Source organism: Phacochoerus africanus, chromosome 5 (assembly GCF_016906955.1).
Source record: "Phacochoerus africanus isolate WHEZ1 chromosome 5, ROS_Pafr_v1, whole genome shotgun sequence".
In the NCBI taxonomy this organism is placed as follows: Eukaryota; Metazoa; Chordata; class Mammalia; order Artiodactyla; family Suidae; genus Phacochoerus; species Phacochoerus africanus.
The window spans coordinates 9,531,482-9,547,241 of record NC_062548.1 but is presented as its reverse complement, the minus strand read 5'-3'; the positions used below and the strand labels follow the sequence as shown (position 1 = coordinate 9,547,241).

Genomic DNA, 15,760 nt, shown 5'->3' with positions numbered 1-15,760 from the left:
CAGCCCCGGGGACACCCCCGGCCCGCAGCAGACAGTGTCACGTGAGGAACCGGGCTCCGGGGTCACGTGCCGGGGGGGGGTTCGGGGGCGGCGGGCGTCCGGGCCCCGCCCGCCGGGCACGCGGGGAGCGCGCCAGGCCTTACGGATCGCAGCGGGCCGGAGCCGCGGAGGGGGGCGGGGGCGGCGGCGGCGGGGGCGGAGGGGGCGGCCCCGCGGCCCCGCGTCCGCGTCACGTGGTGCGAGGCGGGCAGCCATCTTGCTACAAACACAAACAGAGAGGAGCGGCCGCCGCGGGAGCGCCAGCGCCCCCTCCCCCGCCGCCGCCGCCCCCCGGCCCGCCGCGCGTCGCCAACGCCCCGGGACCGGAGCCTCGCGCAGCCCGCCAGCCGCGGTAAGCGCTCGGCGGCCCCGGGGACCCCGACTGGCGGCCGGGCCCCGGCCAAGGCCCGCCCCCGACGCCGAGGCGGCCGCGCCGAGCCTGCGAGAGGCTGAGCGGGAGCGCGGGCCGCCGGCACGGACCCTCCCCCGCCTCCTCCCGAGGCCGCCGCCCCCGGGTGCGCCCGCCCTCCGGCCCTCCCCGCCGGACCCTCCCCCCGCGCGGGCCAGGCCCCCCGCGCCGCCCCAGGAGAGGCCGGCTCGCTCCCGGGGGCGGCCGCCCGCGCCCCACGCACCTGGCGCCCCCTCTCTGAAGGGCACGCCGTCCTCCCCGGCCGGGCCGCCTCCTTCCCACCCCCGCGCTCCTAACGGTCGTCGTCCTGCCCCTCGGAAGCTCGGCCCGGGCTCCCCACCTCCCCCCGCCCGCAGTCTCCGCCGGGGGCCCGGACCCTAATGCCCGGTGCTGCCCGGAGATTGCCCCCAACGTGCCTCTGGCTTCTTATCGAAATTAGCTGGGCCCTGCAGGTCTTGAAGTCCAAGCGTTCCATGACTTTGGCTAACGTGGAAGCCTTTTTTCTTAACCAAAGCACCTCGGCTGGGTCTTCGCTTAAATTTCCTTTCAGCAGGCGACGTTAGTGCTTGGTCATTGGGGTCTCCTTCCTCCTGGCTGCCTGGGCTTGTGAAACACCTTAGTCTTTCCTGTTAGCAGGCTGGGCCCTTCCCAGCACATCTCCCCTGATCCAGCAGCTCTCCAGCCACGGCCCCTCACACTTTGCCTTTTTATTTTGTTCCCCTCAAGTTCACTTCAAAAAGATCCTCATGGCTCATATCTTACCCAGTCATTACTGTAATTTCCAGTAAGCTTCCAGGTCTGGTCCATCGTAGGGCCCGGCCTGACCCTGAAAGGTAGATGCCCAACTAGTACTTGTTGGCCGGCTCTTTCCTCCATCCACCCAGTCTCCTGTCTTGCTTCTCATTGCTGCTTTTCCAAAGATCAGCCTTTACAATCTCTCTGCCCCTGAGAGCTGATGTGCACTTGCAATTTAGCCCCTGCCCTTTGGCCTTGCACCTGAAACACCATCAGTACCAACAGGCTGGTCCCTTTTGCTGCTCTCAGGGTGAGTTTTCTCTCTGGCTCCTTCAAGCATACCGTTCCTTGTGCACTCCTGCAGTCCGAGCCACTCACCCTTACTCCCGCCTCAGTTTTTTCTAGGTGGTGTGTCATTGGGCAGAGTTGGGGCAGATCTGGGCTTTGTGTTGCTACCATGGCCTGGGGTCCAGGGGCCTTGAGGGTCCCATATGGCGATTACAGCCAAATGAGTTGTGTTCTAAGACTCTTGGCCTGGTTTTCTCAGCCAATGGATGCGTCAGTATTGTGTGTGGTTTGGTGGATTAAAGGACCCCAGTTTGCCCCAGCTTTTACATCTGTGGTTGGAGTTTGGGATGGGGGAAAAAACCCCAAAAAACAGAAATAGCCCCGCTTTAGAGCAGAGGAGGTGAGAAGAGGTGGCTCTGGGCAGGATTTTTAGTAGTCTAGTAAGGAATTAAAAATGGTTTCAAAGTCACAAAGTGTGCCTGTGAGTTTGGGGTGGTTGTGGGTACACATGAGCCCCTTCTCCAGGCTGGCTCTGGTGTCTGGGACATCAAGGTCTGTTGGGGCAGCTGAGGCTCCCTTCCCTGTTTTCCCTGACTGGAGCCCAGGTCTGGGCAAGTGGGCAGAAGGATCAAATGAGGTAAAGTGTGAAAGTGCTTTGAAAACTGTTAACTGCTAGACATGCCACTGGGTGTGGTCCTGATGGCTCAGAGAGCAGAGCCGGGATAACTGACCAGCAGGGAGAAACACAGGCTTGCACCCCTTTTTAAGCCTCAGAGTTCTCACCCGACCTCGGACCATGCGTGGCAGAGAGTCTTTCCATCCTGAGAAAGGGCAGAGAAACCTCCAACAGGCTTGGGGCTGGGCGGTTGCTCAAATGTTGGGGAATTTGGGATTCTACTTCTCTTGACAGTGGTGCCTTCCTGTGCCAAGGCACATTGCTCTGGATCTGGGCTAATTTTAGGGGTGATGGAATGTTCTTAACTTAGTTTGTACTGGGACTGCCTATTCTCTGGATCTTTTCCTTCTGTGATTTCTGAACCCCAGAGAGCAGGCTCCCCTCCTGTTCCCTCAAGCCTGTTGTGAGCACCCAGGACCAGTGTGTGTCTTCTCCCCTCGATTCCAGCAGGGGGCAGTCTTCTAGTAGCAATAATTCAGATGCCAGGGGAGTGAGAGTATACAGAGGCTAGAGAAGGAGGAGACTGCCTGGGGGAGAATGGGTAGATGAAGCGGGTAGGGCTGGGGGGGGGGGGCTAAGCACACCACCAGGTAGCCCGGAAGGGATACCGTCCCCAGTTCCCTGCCTGCCACCTCCCGCTCTTTTCCTTCATTGGAAAGAGATCAGAACCCTGGGCGTTGAGAGTTGGTAATAGAGAAACTTAAGACAATTTTTTTTTTACCTTTTCTCAAGGACTTCCCTCCTGGCAGGATTTCAGATTTCTCTTATGGGACAGTGTAATTAGGGAATGATTTCCTTGTTCTTCAGAGGGGAGAATGAGCTGGAGTCAGTTTTGTTTCTCTTGTCTTCCATTCTTCCACATAAGCAGACTGTAGGCGTTCCCCTCTGCCCAAGGGGTGCAGGGGGTTACTTAACTCGACCACTGTCGGGATTCGGGGGCCAGATAATTCTTTGTCCTGGGGGTTGTCCTGTGCATTGGAGGATGTTTAATAGCATCCCTGGTCTCTGCTTATCATGAGGTGCCAGTAGTGTTTCCCAGTCACACCCACCAGCTGTTGCCAGGTGTGCCATGGGAAGCACAGCTGCCCCAGTTGAGAACTGCTGGCTTTGAGGAAACAGGTGGAAAAGATGCATGCCTCTTTGGAGCACTAGAAGCCCTAGTGTGTGTGTGCTGCTCACAGCCTGTGGAAGAGCCTGGCAGCCACCAGGTTCCGGGACCCAGTCCTCTGGCCGAGCTCTTTCTTACCTACTGCTCCTCTGCTCCCTCTCACCTCCGCAGTCTCCCTGCTTCTCACACCGGAGCCAGCCAGCCACATTTCCTCAGTACGACCAGGACAGAAGGTGACGGCCGGAAGCGGAAAGCCCCTGGCGGCTAGCCGCCTTTGGCACTCCCTGGAAGGGTGGGAGGGTGAGTCGTCCCCTCTCTGTCCCCCTGCCCCACAGCGGCTTTCCATGCCCACAGGACCCTTCCGTCCTGTCCATTTAGAAGATGGGGCTCTTCTGAGGTGAACTGGAAGACTCAGAACAGCCTCTCCTAAGTTTGTTTGAAGGAAGCGGGCTGTTTTTCTTGGAGTGGGAGTGACTTAGGTATGCAGCAGCTCTCCCCACGTGTCTTCTTTTTCTTAAATCTTTTTTTCAGTGGTGCTAAAATATAATGTATACCATTTTAACCCCCGCCCTTTTTTTCCATGGTTGCGCCCATGGAATATGGAAGTTCCCAGGCCAGGGATTGAATTTGAGCCACAGCTGTGATCTACTATAGCTCATCACAGTGCCAGATCCTTTAACCCACTGTGCCGGGCCAGGGATCAAACCTGTGCTGCCACAGCTACTCAAGCTGCTACAGACGGATTTTTAGTTTTTTTAGGGCCACTCCTGCGGTATATGGAAGTTCCCAGGCTAGGGGTCAAATTGGAGCTGCAGCTGCCAGCCTACGCCACAGCCACAGCAACATGGGATCCCAGCCACGTTTGTGACCTATACCACAGCTCATGGCAACACCAGATCTTAACCCACTGAGCAAGGCCAGGAGTCAAACCTGCATCCTCATGGATACTGGTCAGATTCGTTTCCACTGAGCCACATTGGGAACTCCTACAGCCAGATTCTTAACCCAATGTGCCATGGTGGAGACTCCCTGTTTTAGCTGTTTTTAAGGACACAATTCAGCAACATTAAATACATTCACATTATGGAGATTCTGTTGTAGCTCAGCAGGTTATGAACCCGACTGGTATCCATGAGGATGTGGGTTTGATCCCTGGCCTCACTCAGTAGGTTAGGGGTCTGGCATTGCCAAAAGCTGCAGCGTAGGTCACAGATGTGGCTTGTATCTGGCATCACTGTGGCTGTAGTGTAGGCCAGCAGCTGCCACTCTGATTTGATCCCATCCCAGGAACTTCATATGCTGCAGGTGTGGCCCTAAAAAGAGAAGGAAAAAAAAAAAAAAGATTCACGTTGTGTAGCCATCCACCCCATCTGCAGAACTTTTTTACCTTCCCATTTCACTTGAAACTCGATCCCTATTAAACATCTCCGCTCTCCTTGCCCACAGCCCTGGCACCCACTGTCTACTTCCCTCTGAATTTGACTCCCCTAGGAATCTCACGTAAGAGGAGTTATCTAATATTTGTTCTTTTGTGACTGGTGTATTTTACTTGGCTGATGTTTTCAAGATTCATTTATTGGTCGGATTATGTGAGGGTTGTAGCTTAGAAAGAATTAACCTTACTCCACTGTTCTGGGAGGCCTACTTGAATTCAGTGGCAAGAAGAGCTTTGCACCAGGCTTGTCTCCTCTGACAGCCGTGTCCGCAGTGGCGGGCTCCATCTCCAGAGGTGTCCAGCTGAGACTGTTGTAGAAGAGCTGCCCCTGCTGGGGGAGGGCATCTCGATGGCCCCAGAAGCTCTAGGGGTCTGGGAGTGGGGGCGTTTGCTTCATCCTCTGGTCTGCACCTACTGGTGGGAGCCGCCTTCTCTGGGCCTCTCTGGTGGAAACCCTTGTCCCTCCTTCCTTCCCAGAGTCTTGGAGTTGATGGGAACTGGGGAGGCGCTCCAGTCCAGCCTCCGCCCCAGCCAGTGAGGGAAGCCCTCCCACCCTCTGCTCGGAACCACCAGGGATGAGCCACCTCCCAAGAGCCGCCTCTACTGTTCCTTAGAGGGGCAGGTCACTGCTGCCGTCGCCATTTCTGTCAGCCTCAGTAAGTCTGATCTTTCTGCTTTATGGTAAGGGCACCTTCCTCCTCGCTTGTGTTGTAATGCCACTGTTCCCTTCTTGGTTCTTTGTACTGAAGCTCTGGCTCTTCCTGACCCCAGGGAAGGGGCCTGGGTGTTGATTCCTCCTTGGTAGATGAGCGCTGGGCACACTGGCCGGACTTGCCTGCCCTCAGCCTTCAGTGTGTATCTCACCTCCGGCCCTGGAATAGAGCCCCCCTGCTCCCCTTGTACAGAATTTCGCCCCAAACGGAGTCTCTGGATTCTAGCTGCTGAGCAGCCAGACCTGAGTTTTTTCAGGAGAGAAGTAATTTTGCTCCAGATAAACTACTAACCCTTTTCATAACTGGCCTTTTTTGTTTCTAGAGTATTCGTGGGTCAGGTGGGTGTTTTGCTTCCTCGTATGTGTTTTTTCTTTGTTCTGAACATGCAGGCATTCCTCAGGCACCCCTTTACTGAATGCTGGGTGTTTGGCGAGAGTGCTGAGCTATGGAGAGGTGCCTGGCGTTCTCAGCCATGCCTCCAGCACCTCAGCCAGCTCTGCTGCGTGAGCTGACCGCTGGGGAGGCCTGCTGGGAGGACATGCAGGGGCTCTGATCCCCTGTGCTCCATATAACCCGCTGCTGTGCGCAGCTCCACGAGGACAGAGGAGGGATGGAGGCAGGGAGGTCTGTCTGACCATTAATTTAACTCCTGTTTCTTCCTTTCATGTTTCCATAAGGATCTTGCCTAGATGTGAAGGTCCCTCCTTGGGCACTGCTCTGGTCAGACCAACATCCAGTTGCTTGGGGACCCTGGTTCACTCCAGCACAGCCCTTTTCCTGAGAGAGCTTGGCCCCCGACCTACCTGCTTCCCTGGGCAAGGCTGCCAGGTGAGTCTGGGCCGGAGGGAGGGCATCCCCTTACAGAAGGTGGAAGGGGCTGTAGCTGCCTGTCTCCTCCTCTCCCCCAGGTTTCCCCCCAGCGTGACTCTTTGGTTAACTCATGGTGTGAGTGGCCTGTGGCTGGCTCGGGTGAGTCCTTAGAGAACCCATTACTGTGCCCGCTTAGGTGGGGACCTGTTCCTCATCCTCTTGGGTTCTTCGGGCGTGCTGTCCCAAGGCCCAGTGTCCCCCATGCCTCCGCAGGTGTTTGGAGAGTGAACGCCAGGTACCCCCTCCCCTGCTCACCCCCTGCGACCTCTAGGACACACCTAGCTCCACGATGGCAGCAGAGACCCTCAACTTTGGGCCTGAGTGGTGAGTCATATGTGCTTTGGGTGGTGTGGAGAAGCCGAGAAGAACAGAACTGCTCAGATTCCTGTTTCTCTCCATCTCGTGTCCTTTTTCCAGGCTGAGGGCCCTTTCTAGTGGTAGCAGTATGGCCTCCCCACCCCCGTCCCCTGCCATGCCCAAATACAAGCTGGCTGACTATCGCTACGGGCGAGAGGAGATGCTGGCCCTCTATGTCAAGGAGAGCAAGGTGAGGGGGCGGTGAGGGGTGTGTGGCCCAGTTGCCCACTAGGCCTCGGCCAGTGGAGAGGGCTCAGGAGCATGTGTACCACACAGTACCATCCTGCCCTCATTGGCAGGTCCCTGATGAGCTGCAGGACAAGGAGTTTGCTGCTGTGCTGCAGGAGGAGCCACTGCAGCCCTTGGCGCTGGAGCCTCTGACCGAGGAGGAGCAGGTGGGGCCAGGCCTGGGCAGCTGCAGTGTGGGCGTGGGGTCTCCACCTCAGCGGGGGGTGAAGTTGGGAAGGGAAGTGGTGGAGGTTGTGGTTCTGGATGGGGTGGGGCTGGTCGGGTGCTTGGGTCCTCACTCCCACCCCTGGCTCCCTCCTCAGAGAAACTTCTCCCTGTCAGTGAACAGTGTGGCTGTGCTGAGGCTGATGGGGAAAGGGGCTGGTCCCCCCCTAGGTGGCACCTCCCGTGGCAGGGGCAGCACACGGAGCCGAGGTAGAGGGCGGTGATGCCATGTTCTGCGGCGGGCAGAGGTGGGGCCTGTGGTCTTGAGGACTCGGAGAGGGGAACCAGCAGGTTTCCCACGTGCATCTCGTTCCTTCTCCAGGCCGAGGCCGTGGTGACAGTTGCTTTTACCAAAGAAGCATTGAAGAAGGCGATGGGACCTTTGGCCGAAACCCCCGGGAGATCCAGCGTAGCCAGAGTTGGGATGACAGGTGCAGACTGGAAGCAGGTGGCATAGAGGCAGAGCAGAGAGAGGCCCCAGGGTTAGGGCCAGGGTCCCATGGAGGGAGGCTTGGTACTCTGTCATCAGAGGGCACCGGGAGACCCACTCATTAGCCCAGGTCAGAGAGCTCTCTCCATGCCCTCTGATCCCCTGTGGCCCCACCCTCTTCCTTCCGATTATCCGTGCACCCGATTGGGCTCCCTCCCAAGCCCAGTTTTCCTCCCCCTGCACCCCCTCCTCTCAGGGCAGAATGGACAAGGTGAGCAGAGCCCCTGGAAGTCAGGGAGGGAATTGTCCTCTGATCTGCACCTTTCCTTCTGCAGAGGCGAGAGGCGGTTTGAGAAGTCAGCCAGGAGGGATGGAGGTATGGAGAGTGGCGAGGGTGGTGGCAAGGGCCCGAGGTCATTGAGAGTTGGGGGAGGTCTGAAGGGGGTGACCCCAGGTGGGAGATGTTTCCTAGGGGAGGCAGGGGGCCAGGGGGCCTGGAGCGTGGCAAGGTGCATAGTAGGAGTCTCGCAGGGACCGTGGCTGCCATCTGCTGACTGTGTCTTCCCCTACCCCAAGCACGATCCGGGTTTGAGGAGGGAGGGGCTGGCCCGAGGAAGGAGCATGCCCGCTCAGATAGCGAGAACTGGCGTTCTCTCCGGGAGGAGCAAGAGGAAGAGGAAGAGGGCAGCTGGAGACTCGGGGCAGGACCCCGGCGAGATGGCGACCGCTGGCGCTCAGCCAGCCCTGGTGAGATTGGGGCCGGGGGGGCCGTGAGCACTTCCGAGGGAGGACACCCGTAGCCAGGCCCAGGGAGCAGAGAGATCTGGAGCGGGGCAGGTGGGCCAGCAGTCCCAGAAATGCCAGCTGTGTCACGGGGTCCTGGTGGGCAGCAGAGGAGGGGAGACCCTGACTTGACCGGCATACTGATTCTCCTTCTCCGACTTTTCTGATCCAGATGGCGGCCCCCGCTCGGCTGGCTGGCGGGAACATGGGGACCGGCGTCGAAAGTTTGAATTTGATTTGCGAGGGGATCGAGGCGGGTGTGGTGAAGAGGAGGGGCGGGGTGGGGGAGGCAGCTCTCACCTCCGGAGGTGCCGAGGGCCCGACGGCTTTGATGATGACAAGGACGGGCTCCCGGAGTGGTGCCTGGACGACGAAGATGAAGAAATGGGCACCTTCGACGCCTCCGGGGCCTTCTTGCCCCTCAAGGTATCTGGCGGGGGTGGGGGTTCCTCAGAGGTCAGTGGGATCCTGCCTCGGGGGGGGGGGGGGTCCTCCCTGCGCTCGTTGTCCTCTGCCCCTCACCTCCTCCTTGTATCCCCAACCCACACAGAAGGGCCCCAAGGACCCTATTCCTGAGGAGCAGGAGCTCGACTTCCAGGGGCTGGAGGAGGAAGAGGAAGAGCCGCCGGAAGGGCTGGAGGAGGAGGGGCCTGAGGCAGGTGAGCCTGCGGGTTTGTGCCTTGGGTCAGGTCCATGGGCAGCGGGAGAAAAGCGGGTGCTGACCCAGTGTGGAGAGGAGCCTGGAAGCAGCACGGCTGTGTCAAGAAGGCTCAGTGTCAGATAAAAATCAAGACAATCGGAATGACCCTCAGAAGTCCCTGAAGGACCCTGTAGAACACGGTGCTGAGTCAGTGGCGGCGTGATGTGGATGCGCGTCCATGACCGTAGGGGCGAAAGAGGGGGTGTGCGGAGCGGGCTTCACAGTGTTCGTTCCCCTGGCGTTCGTCGTGTTGACCAAAGTTACATGGATGGACACCACTCAGAGGCCCTTCTGGCCGAAAACGAAGGGTTCATGCTAAATCGATGTGAAGGCTTTCCAGTGTTTCGGTTTTGAATTCTTGTTGTTACCCTTCCCTTTCAGGCACGAAGGAACTGACCCCCCTGCCTCCTCAGGATGAGCAGTCCAGCTCCCCATCCCCACTGCCCACCTTGGGCCCGCTCTGGGGAGCTAACGGGGAGGGCGATGATGCTGTGGACAAAGACCTGCCAGCCGCTGAAGGTAGCCAGAGGGTGGGGCCGCCCTTTCCCTAGAGCCTGGGCCTGGTGGGGAAAATGCTCCCCTTCCCTGTGGGAAGGGGGACCAAGGGCTGTTTGTGGGGAGCAGGATTAGAGCCCCCTTTTCTGGAATAAGAGTGGTAGGGGGCTGTTGCTCCCCCCTCTCTGGACTTGCTTATCCCACCTTCCCCTCTTTGTTCCTCCTAGGAGACGACACGAGGGGTATGCAGCTGAGTCCTGGTGTGGGCTCACCCCCTGGCCCTCCAGGAGATCTGGAAGATGATGAAGGCTTGAAGCACCTGCAGCAGGTGGGGGCGGGGGGGGGGGCGTTGCTGAGAAGGCTCCAGAGAGCCTTCCCTAGCAGGAACAGGGTCTTTGTTCCATCTTTCCTTGCCCCGGTTCCAAGCTCTTCCCATCTGTCCCGCTGTGTCCAGAAGCTGACCTCTTGGCCCCACCCCACCTTAGCCCCAGTCCTGTCCTAATGTTGCTGGGATTGGACGGTTGAGACTTCCCTCTCTCCCTGGGCTCCCAGGAGGCAGAGAAGCTCGTGGCCTCCCTGCAGGACAGCTCCCTGGAGGAGGAGCAGTTCACAGCTGCCATACAGGCCCAGGGCCTGCGCCACTCGGCAGCTGCCACGGCCCTCCCCCTCAGCCACGGCGCAGCCCGGAAGTGGTTCTACAAGGACCCACAGGGGGAGATCCAAGGTGCCATGGGGACCGGGGCATGCAGGAGGGGCTGCCGGGGCACTGGGACAGCACCATTCTCATTGAGGGCACCTCAGGCATGCCTTTCTGACCACAGGCCCCTTCCCTTGGTCCAGGCCCCTTCACGACACAGGAGATGGCAGAGTGGTTCCAGGCCGGCTACTTCTCCATGGCCCTGCTTGTGAAGCGGGGCTGTGATGAGGGCTTCCAGCCACTGGGTGAGGTGATCAAGATGTGGGGTCGTGTGCCCTTTGCCCCGGGGCCCTCACCACCCCCACTGCTGGTGAGTGGAGTGTCCCCCCCCTTGGTGCGGAACAGGGATGGGAGGCAGGAGCCTGATGGATGGCAGTGGGTGGTGCCCAGCAAGACAAGGTCAAAGCCGCAGGGGTACTCTCACCCTCTCTCAGGGAAACATGGACCAGGAGCGACTGAAGAAGCAACAGGAACTCGCGGCAGCGGCCTTGTACCAGCAGCTGCAGCACCAGCAGTTTCTTCAGCTGGTCAGCAGGTACGGGGCGCTTAGCAGGGATTGTCAGTAGGGCCAGCGCCGGCCCCATGGCTTGCCTGCCTCACGCCGGCCTGCATTTCAGCAGCCGCCAGCTCCCGCAGTGTGCTCTCCGGGAGAAGGCAGCTCTGGGGGACCTGCCGCCACCGCAGCAGCAGCAGCTCACCGCATTCCTGCAGCAGCTCCAAGCTCTCAAACCCCCCAGGTCTGTGGGCTATTTTGTGTTCCAGGGCTGTGTGTGTGTGTGTCTGTGTCTGTGTCTGTGTCACACTGGGTGGGGGTGCCGACCAGAGATGGCTTTAGGGTGCTGAGCATCAGTGCTTCTTTGCTTCTCAGGGGTGGGGACCAGAACTTGCTCCCGACGATGAATCGGTCCTTGTCCGTGCCAGACTCGGGCCCCCTCTGGGACATACATACCTCAGCCTCATCACAGTCAGGTCTGTGGCCAGTGAGTTCCCTGCTCGGCCGTGTCCTGAATCTTGACATCCCCTCCCCTCATCCCCCAGCAGTCCGGGGTGGATGGGTGGGGTCCTGGGGGTCTGCTCCTTTCTGCAGCTGCCTTTGCCCTCTGCAGGCGGTGAGGCCAGTCTTTGGGACATACCAATTAACTCTTCGACTCAGGGTCCAATTCTAGAACAACTCCAGCTGCAACATAAAGTGAGTGGGCATCCGGGGCTGGAGTCTTTGGGTGATCAAGGGTCAGGCGGAGGTGGGAGGGCGGGACGTCTGATCTCAACCACACCAGTTCCAGGAGCGCAGAGAAGTGGAGCTCAGGGCGAAGCGGGAGGAGGAGGAGCGCAAGCGCCGGGAGGAGAAGCGCCGCCAACAGCAGCAGGAGGAGCAGAAGCGGCGGCAGGAGGAAGAGGAGCTGTTTCGACGCAAGCAGGTGGGGGTCCCATCAAGCCCTCAGCTTGTGCGGGCAGGGCCCGGGGCCAGCTGGCCGCCCGCCATCACTGCGTCCCTGCTTCAGGTGCGGCAGCAGGAGCTTCTGCTGAAGCTGCTCCAGCAGCAGCAGGCCGTGGCTGCTGTCCCCACGCCTCCTGCGCCCAGTTCCCCGCCCCCATTGTGGGCCGGCCTGGCCAAGCAGGGACTATCCATGAAGACGCTGCTGGAGCTGCAGCTGGAGGGCGAGCGGCAGATGCATAAGCAGCCCCCACCTCGGGAGCCGTCACGGGCCCAGGCCCCCAACCACCGTGTGGTGAGCAGGCTGGGCCCAGCCCCTGTGCGCTGGCACCTTTGGGGCGCTTGGGAACCCCTTCCGGTCAGCTCCTAGGGTGACCCGGGGTGGGGAGGCATGCTGGTCCGTGCTCAAATCTGGAGGCTCTCCCTGCTGCATGGCCCTCACCTTGCCCCGCCCCCTTTGCCACCTGAGCGAACCGCCCGCTCAGCATTCTTCCGTGTGGGTGTTGCTGTTTGGGCCACCCTGACTCCCTGCCATCCGTAGCAGCTTGGGGGCCTGGGCACCGCCCCCCTGAACCAGTGGGTGTCTGAGGCTGGGCCGCTGTGGGGCGGGCCCGACAAGAGTGGGGGCAGCAGCGGCCTGGGACTCTGGGAGGACACCCTCAAGAGCAGCGGGAGCCTGGCCCGCAGCCTGGGCTTGAAGAACAGCCGCAGCAGCCCCTCTCTCAGGTGGGTGCCAGGGCCTGCAGGGTCCAGGCCAAGGGCGGGGCTGGAAGGACACAGGACTCCTGAGCCAGTCCTGTGCCTCTGACTCAGCCCCATCCGCTTCAGTGACTCCTATAGCCACCTGTCAGGTCGGCCTGTGCGCAAAAAGACAGAGGAGGAAGAGAAGCTGTTGAAGCTACTACAGGGCATCCCCCGGCCCCAGGATGGTTTCACCCAGTGGTGTGAGCAGATGCTGCACACGCTGAGCACCACAGGCAGCCTAGACGGTACAGCGGTGCTCCCCTCGGGCCGGACCAGGGGTTCCAGACCTGCGCCAGGTGGGCCCTGACAGCCGCATCCCGCCCCGCAGTGCCCATGGCTGTAGCGATCCTCAAGGAGGTGGAATCCCCCTATGACGTCCATGACTATATCCGTTCCTGCCTGGGGGACACGCTGGAAGCCAAAGAATTTGCCAAACAATTCCTGGAACGGAGAGCCAAGCAGAAGGCCAGCCAGCAGCGGCAGCAGCAGCAGGTGAGGTTTCTGAGAGCCCCAGCCGAGAGGCCGAGGGCGCCTAGCACTCTCCTACCTGCCCCTTTGCTGCCTTGTAGGAGGCGTGGCTGAGCAGTGGCTCCCTGCAGACGGCCTTTCAGACCAACCATAGCACCAAACTCGGCCCTGGGGAGGGCAGCAAGGCCAAGAGGCGGGCACTGATGCTGCACTCGGACCCCAGCATCTTGGGTGAGTTTGGAGGCGGGGCCGGGGAGGAGGCTCCTTCCTCAGTGCCAGGCAGAAGCCTGGGTAGCAGAGCTCAAACCCAGCTTCCCCCGGCTTCAGGGTACTCCCTGCATGGACCTTCTGGTGAGATCGAGAGCGTGGATGACTACTGACCAGCCCGTCCCACCAGCGCCCTGGGCTGTAGGCCAGGGGCAGCAGCAGCGGCTTGGACCCCAGGGTCCCCAGCCTGCAGGCTCCCCTCGAGGAGCATAGGAGGAAGCAGGGGCAGGGGCCCCAGCACTTGTTACAAACCACACAATGCACCTTAATTCACCCACCACGAGGCACTTTACAGATTGGGGGGAAGGGGTTTTTTTTCTTTTCCTTTTTTTTTAAATTTTAAACAACATTGAAGAGAACATTAGGAAGATGAAAAAGATTGTTAAAAACTAGACTCTAAGCACCCCTTTCCCTTTTGGGGATAGTGGGCGTGACCATGAAAGATCCACAGAGGTTTTGTTTTGTTTCGTGTGTGTGTTTTTTTTTTTTTTTTTTTTTAAGAAAAAAGAAAAACAATGAAAAAAAAATGGTTAGGAGACTGAAAGAAAAAACACACTGTTATTTTGGGGCAGTGGGGACATGGGCCCCACGGACCTGTCCTGCCTGGCCCCCAAGGCTGCACTTACCCTCCCTGCCCCACAAGGTGGGCTATTGGGGTAACTGGAAGCTGGGGTGCCAGCAGTTTGCACAGCGAGGCCCCCACAGCCCCGCCGGCCGGACCCGCTGTGAACGGCTCCCTTGTTGCTGTGACTGTGGCGGGGGTGTCTGGGGTGGGGGCCAAAGTAGCCCCTTGGCTTTGCTGCTTCAGGGGAAAGTTGCACAAATGGGTCAGGCTGCCTCGGTGCCCCAGGCTGCCATCCTACGCTGGCTCACGAGGGTGGATGGGAGAGGGCCAGCCGTGCCAACCTCATCTGGCTGTTAGGCCGGCAGAACTTCCACTCTGGCCCTGGTGAGGGGTTTCAACCCCCCACCGCTGCCATTCGGGGGTCCGACCTGGGTATGAAGCTGAAAGCCCAGCTCCCTGCCTTGCCACATGAATGTATTCTCTGGGCCACAAGCCCCTGCTGCGCCCCCTGCCTCAACTCTGAGCGAGGTGGGGGTGGAGCGGTTCCTCCAGGAGCTGGAGAGAGAGGCACCACTTAATGACTGTCATTTCTCCTGTGAAGGGGGCGGAGGAGGGGCCGAGGAGTCCATGGCAGTGGGCAGCTTGGGGCTTCAGGTTGCAGTGCGGGGGCTGTTAGGAGTCCCCCCACCTGCGGCCAGCTGTGTGGCATCTGGACCACCCAGCCTTGCCCTGACCCCTCCACTGACCAAATGGGAGAGGAGCAAGTGGCCTCTCCCCTCCTGCTCCCCTGATGTGTTTTTAATGTTGGGGAGGGTGGGGTGTCAAGGATGGGAGTGTCTGTCTCCTGGGTTGGGGGGTAGGCTGCCCTTCACCAACTTCTTATTCCCAATCACCTATCTAGGTTTGTCTCCATTTGTGGGGTGGGGGGGGTTATTTTTTTTCCCCAGTTTGTAGTATCTCTTGGATTTCCCATTTAACTTTTCCCATGGACCTCATTGCTCAGAGTGCAGTATTAGGGCAAGATTCTGCCACTGCCTCCCCTCCATGAATGTATTTCTCCTTCCCGCCTGCCCTGGGGAAATGGGGAGTGGCCCCAGTTTTCTTTCCCCATCTGTCCCCAGAGAGATGACTTTTTTTTTTTTTTTTTTTGCACCAAAGTGGCAACTGGGTCAGTGTTGGGGGATAAAGCTGGCCTCGGGGGTGGAGGGATCCCCTCCACCTGCTTCTCCCTGGTTTCAACAGTGTTAGCGTCCGTGAAAAGACAATATTCTCTCTAAAGCAATAAGGGGGTGATGGGCCAGGGGGAAATGTCTTGCTGCTGCTGGCCCCCCAGCTCCCCCTTTCCTCGAGCCAGTATTTGGTGGCATTAGAGGTGTGGGGGGAGTACTGTTGTGACTGAATGTAACTGCCCCCACCCCTGCCGCAGCCAATGCAGGGGGCAGGGGGATGACGCTCTTCCCCGTTTCTTCCTCCTCCCTCCCCCCCCCCCAGCTAAAGAGACTTTGAATTTAGGGGGCCCTTGAGCCTGGAGAGGCCTTAACCCTGTGAGGAAGTGTAGGGGGAACCCTCTCCCACCCCCATCCCCTTCTGAGAGTGGTCAATGTTTACAAGCCCCTGAGCCCCCCAGCCCAGGGACTCAGCCCCTTTGCTGTCCTTTCCCAGCCCGTCTTCCTGGGCCCAGCTGCTCTCCCGCCCTTCCTGGGGTTAGGGTGGGTGCAGGGGTCATTCTGTATCCTGGCGTCAGCCTTGTACCCACAGTCTCCCCGCCCCCATGTGACTCCCCTCTCTTCTACCTGCCCCTGTAAATACTCCCCTTCCCCCAATAAAACTTGGTGTGTGTTCTCCCCTTCTGCCTGAGTCTTTTCCTGAACAGAGGGGACTCTGGGAACTGAAAGGGCCACAGGCAGGGGGCAGACACCTCTGGTTGGCTGACCCACAGGCCAGACTAGAAATGGGAGGGCTGTGTGTGGAACCCCTGTGACCTGCTGGGCAGAGAAGGTCCTCCTGCCAGTGACTCAGCTGTCATCTGAGGAGGAGTGGGATTTGGTGCCCCGTGTCCCCCAGCCAGTGTGCCCTCAGGGACAGGGACCTAG

General features: G+C 59.5%; 1 protein-coding gene across 6 annotated transcripts; it reads left to right on the top strand.

Annotated features, from left to right (window-relative positions):
- Nucleotides 1-246: 246 nt before the first annotated feature.
- GIGYF1 (GRB10 interacting GYF protein 1) lies at nt 247-15,517 on the top strand. 6 transcript variants are annotated; one of them, XM_047779719.1, is made up of 29 exons: nt 247-391; nt 3,427-3,555; nt 5,168-5,346; nt 6,081-6,231; nt 6,312-6,372; nt 6,487-6,597; nt 6,691-6,820; nt 6,930-7,025; nt 7,182-7,293; nt 7,406-7,514; nt 7,849-7,889; nt 8,090-8,260; nt 8,469-8,722; nt 8,847-8,955; nt 9,378-9,515; nt 9,719-9,819; nt 10,044-10,215; nt 10,332-10,498; nt 10,623-10,723; nt 10,809-10,925; nt 11,057-11,157; nt 11,295-11,377; nt 11,466-11,606; nt 11,691-11,918; nt 12,165-12,349; nt 12,452-12,612; nt 12,696-12,859; nt 12,937-13,066; nt 13,163-15,517. In XM_047779719.1, exons 6-29 carry the CDS (start codon nt 6,563-6,565, stop codon nt 13,213-13,215), a joined length of 3,099 nt encoding a protein of 1,032 aa, XP_047635675.1. In that variant the 5' UTR covers nt 247-391; nt 3,427-3,555; nt 5,168-5,346; nt 6,081-6,231; nt 6,312-6,372; nt 6,487-6,562; the 3' UTR covers nt 13,216-15,517. The 6 variants fall into 6 exon arrangements, with proteins under 6 accessions (XP_047635675.1, XP_047635674.1, XP_047635673.1 ...); XM_047779718.1 differs by having other exon boundaries at nt 10,806-10,925; XM_047779717.1 differs by having other exon boundaries at nt 12,168-12,349; nt 12,937-15,517.
- The last annotated feature ends 243 nt before the right edge of the window (nt 15,518-15,760 follow it).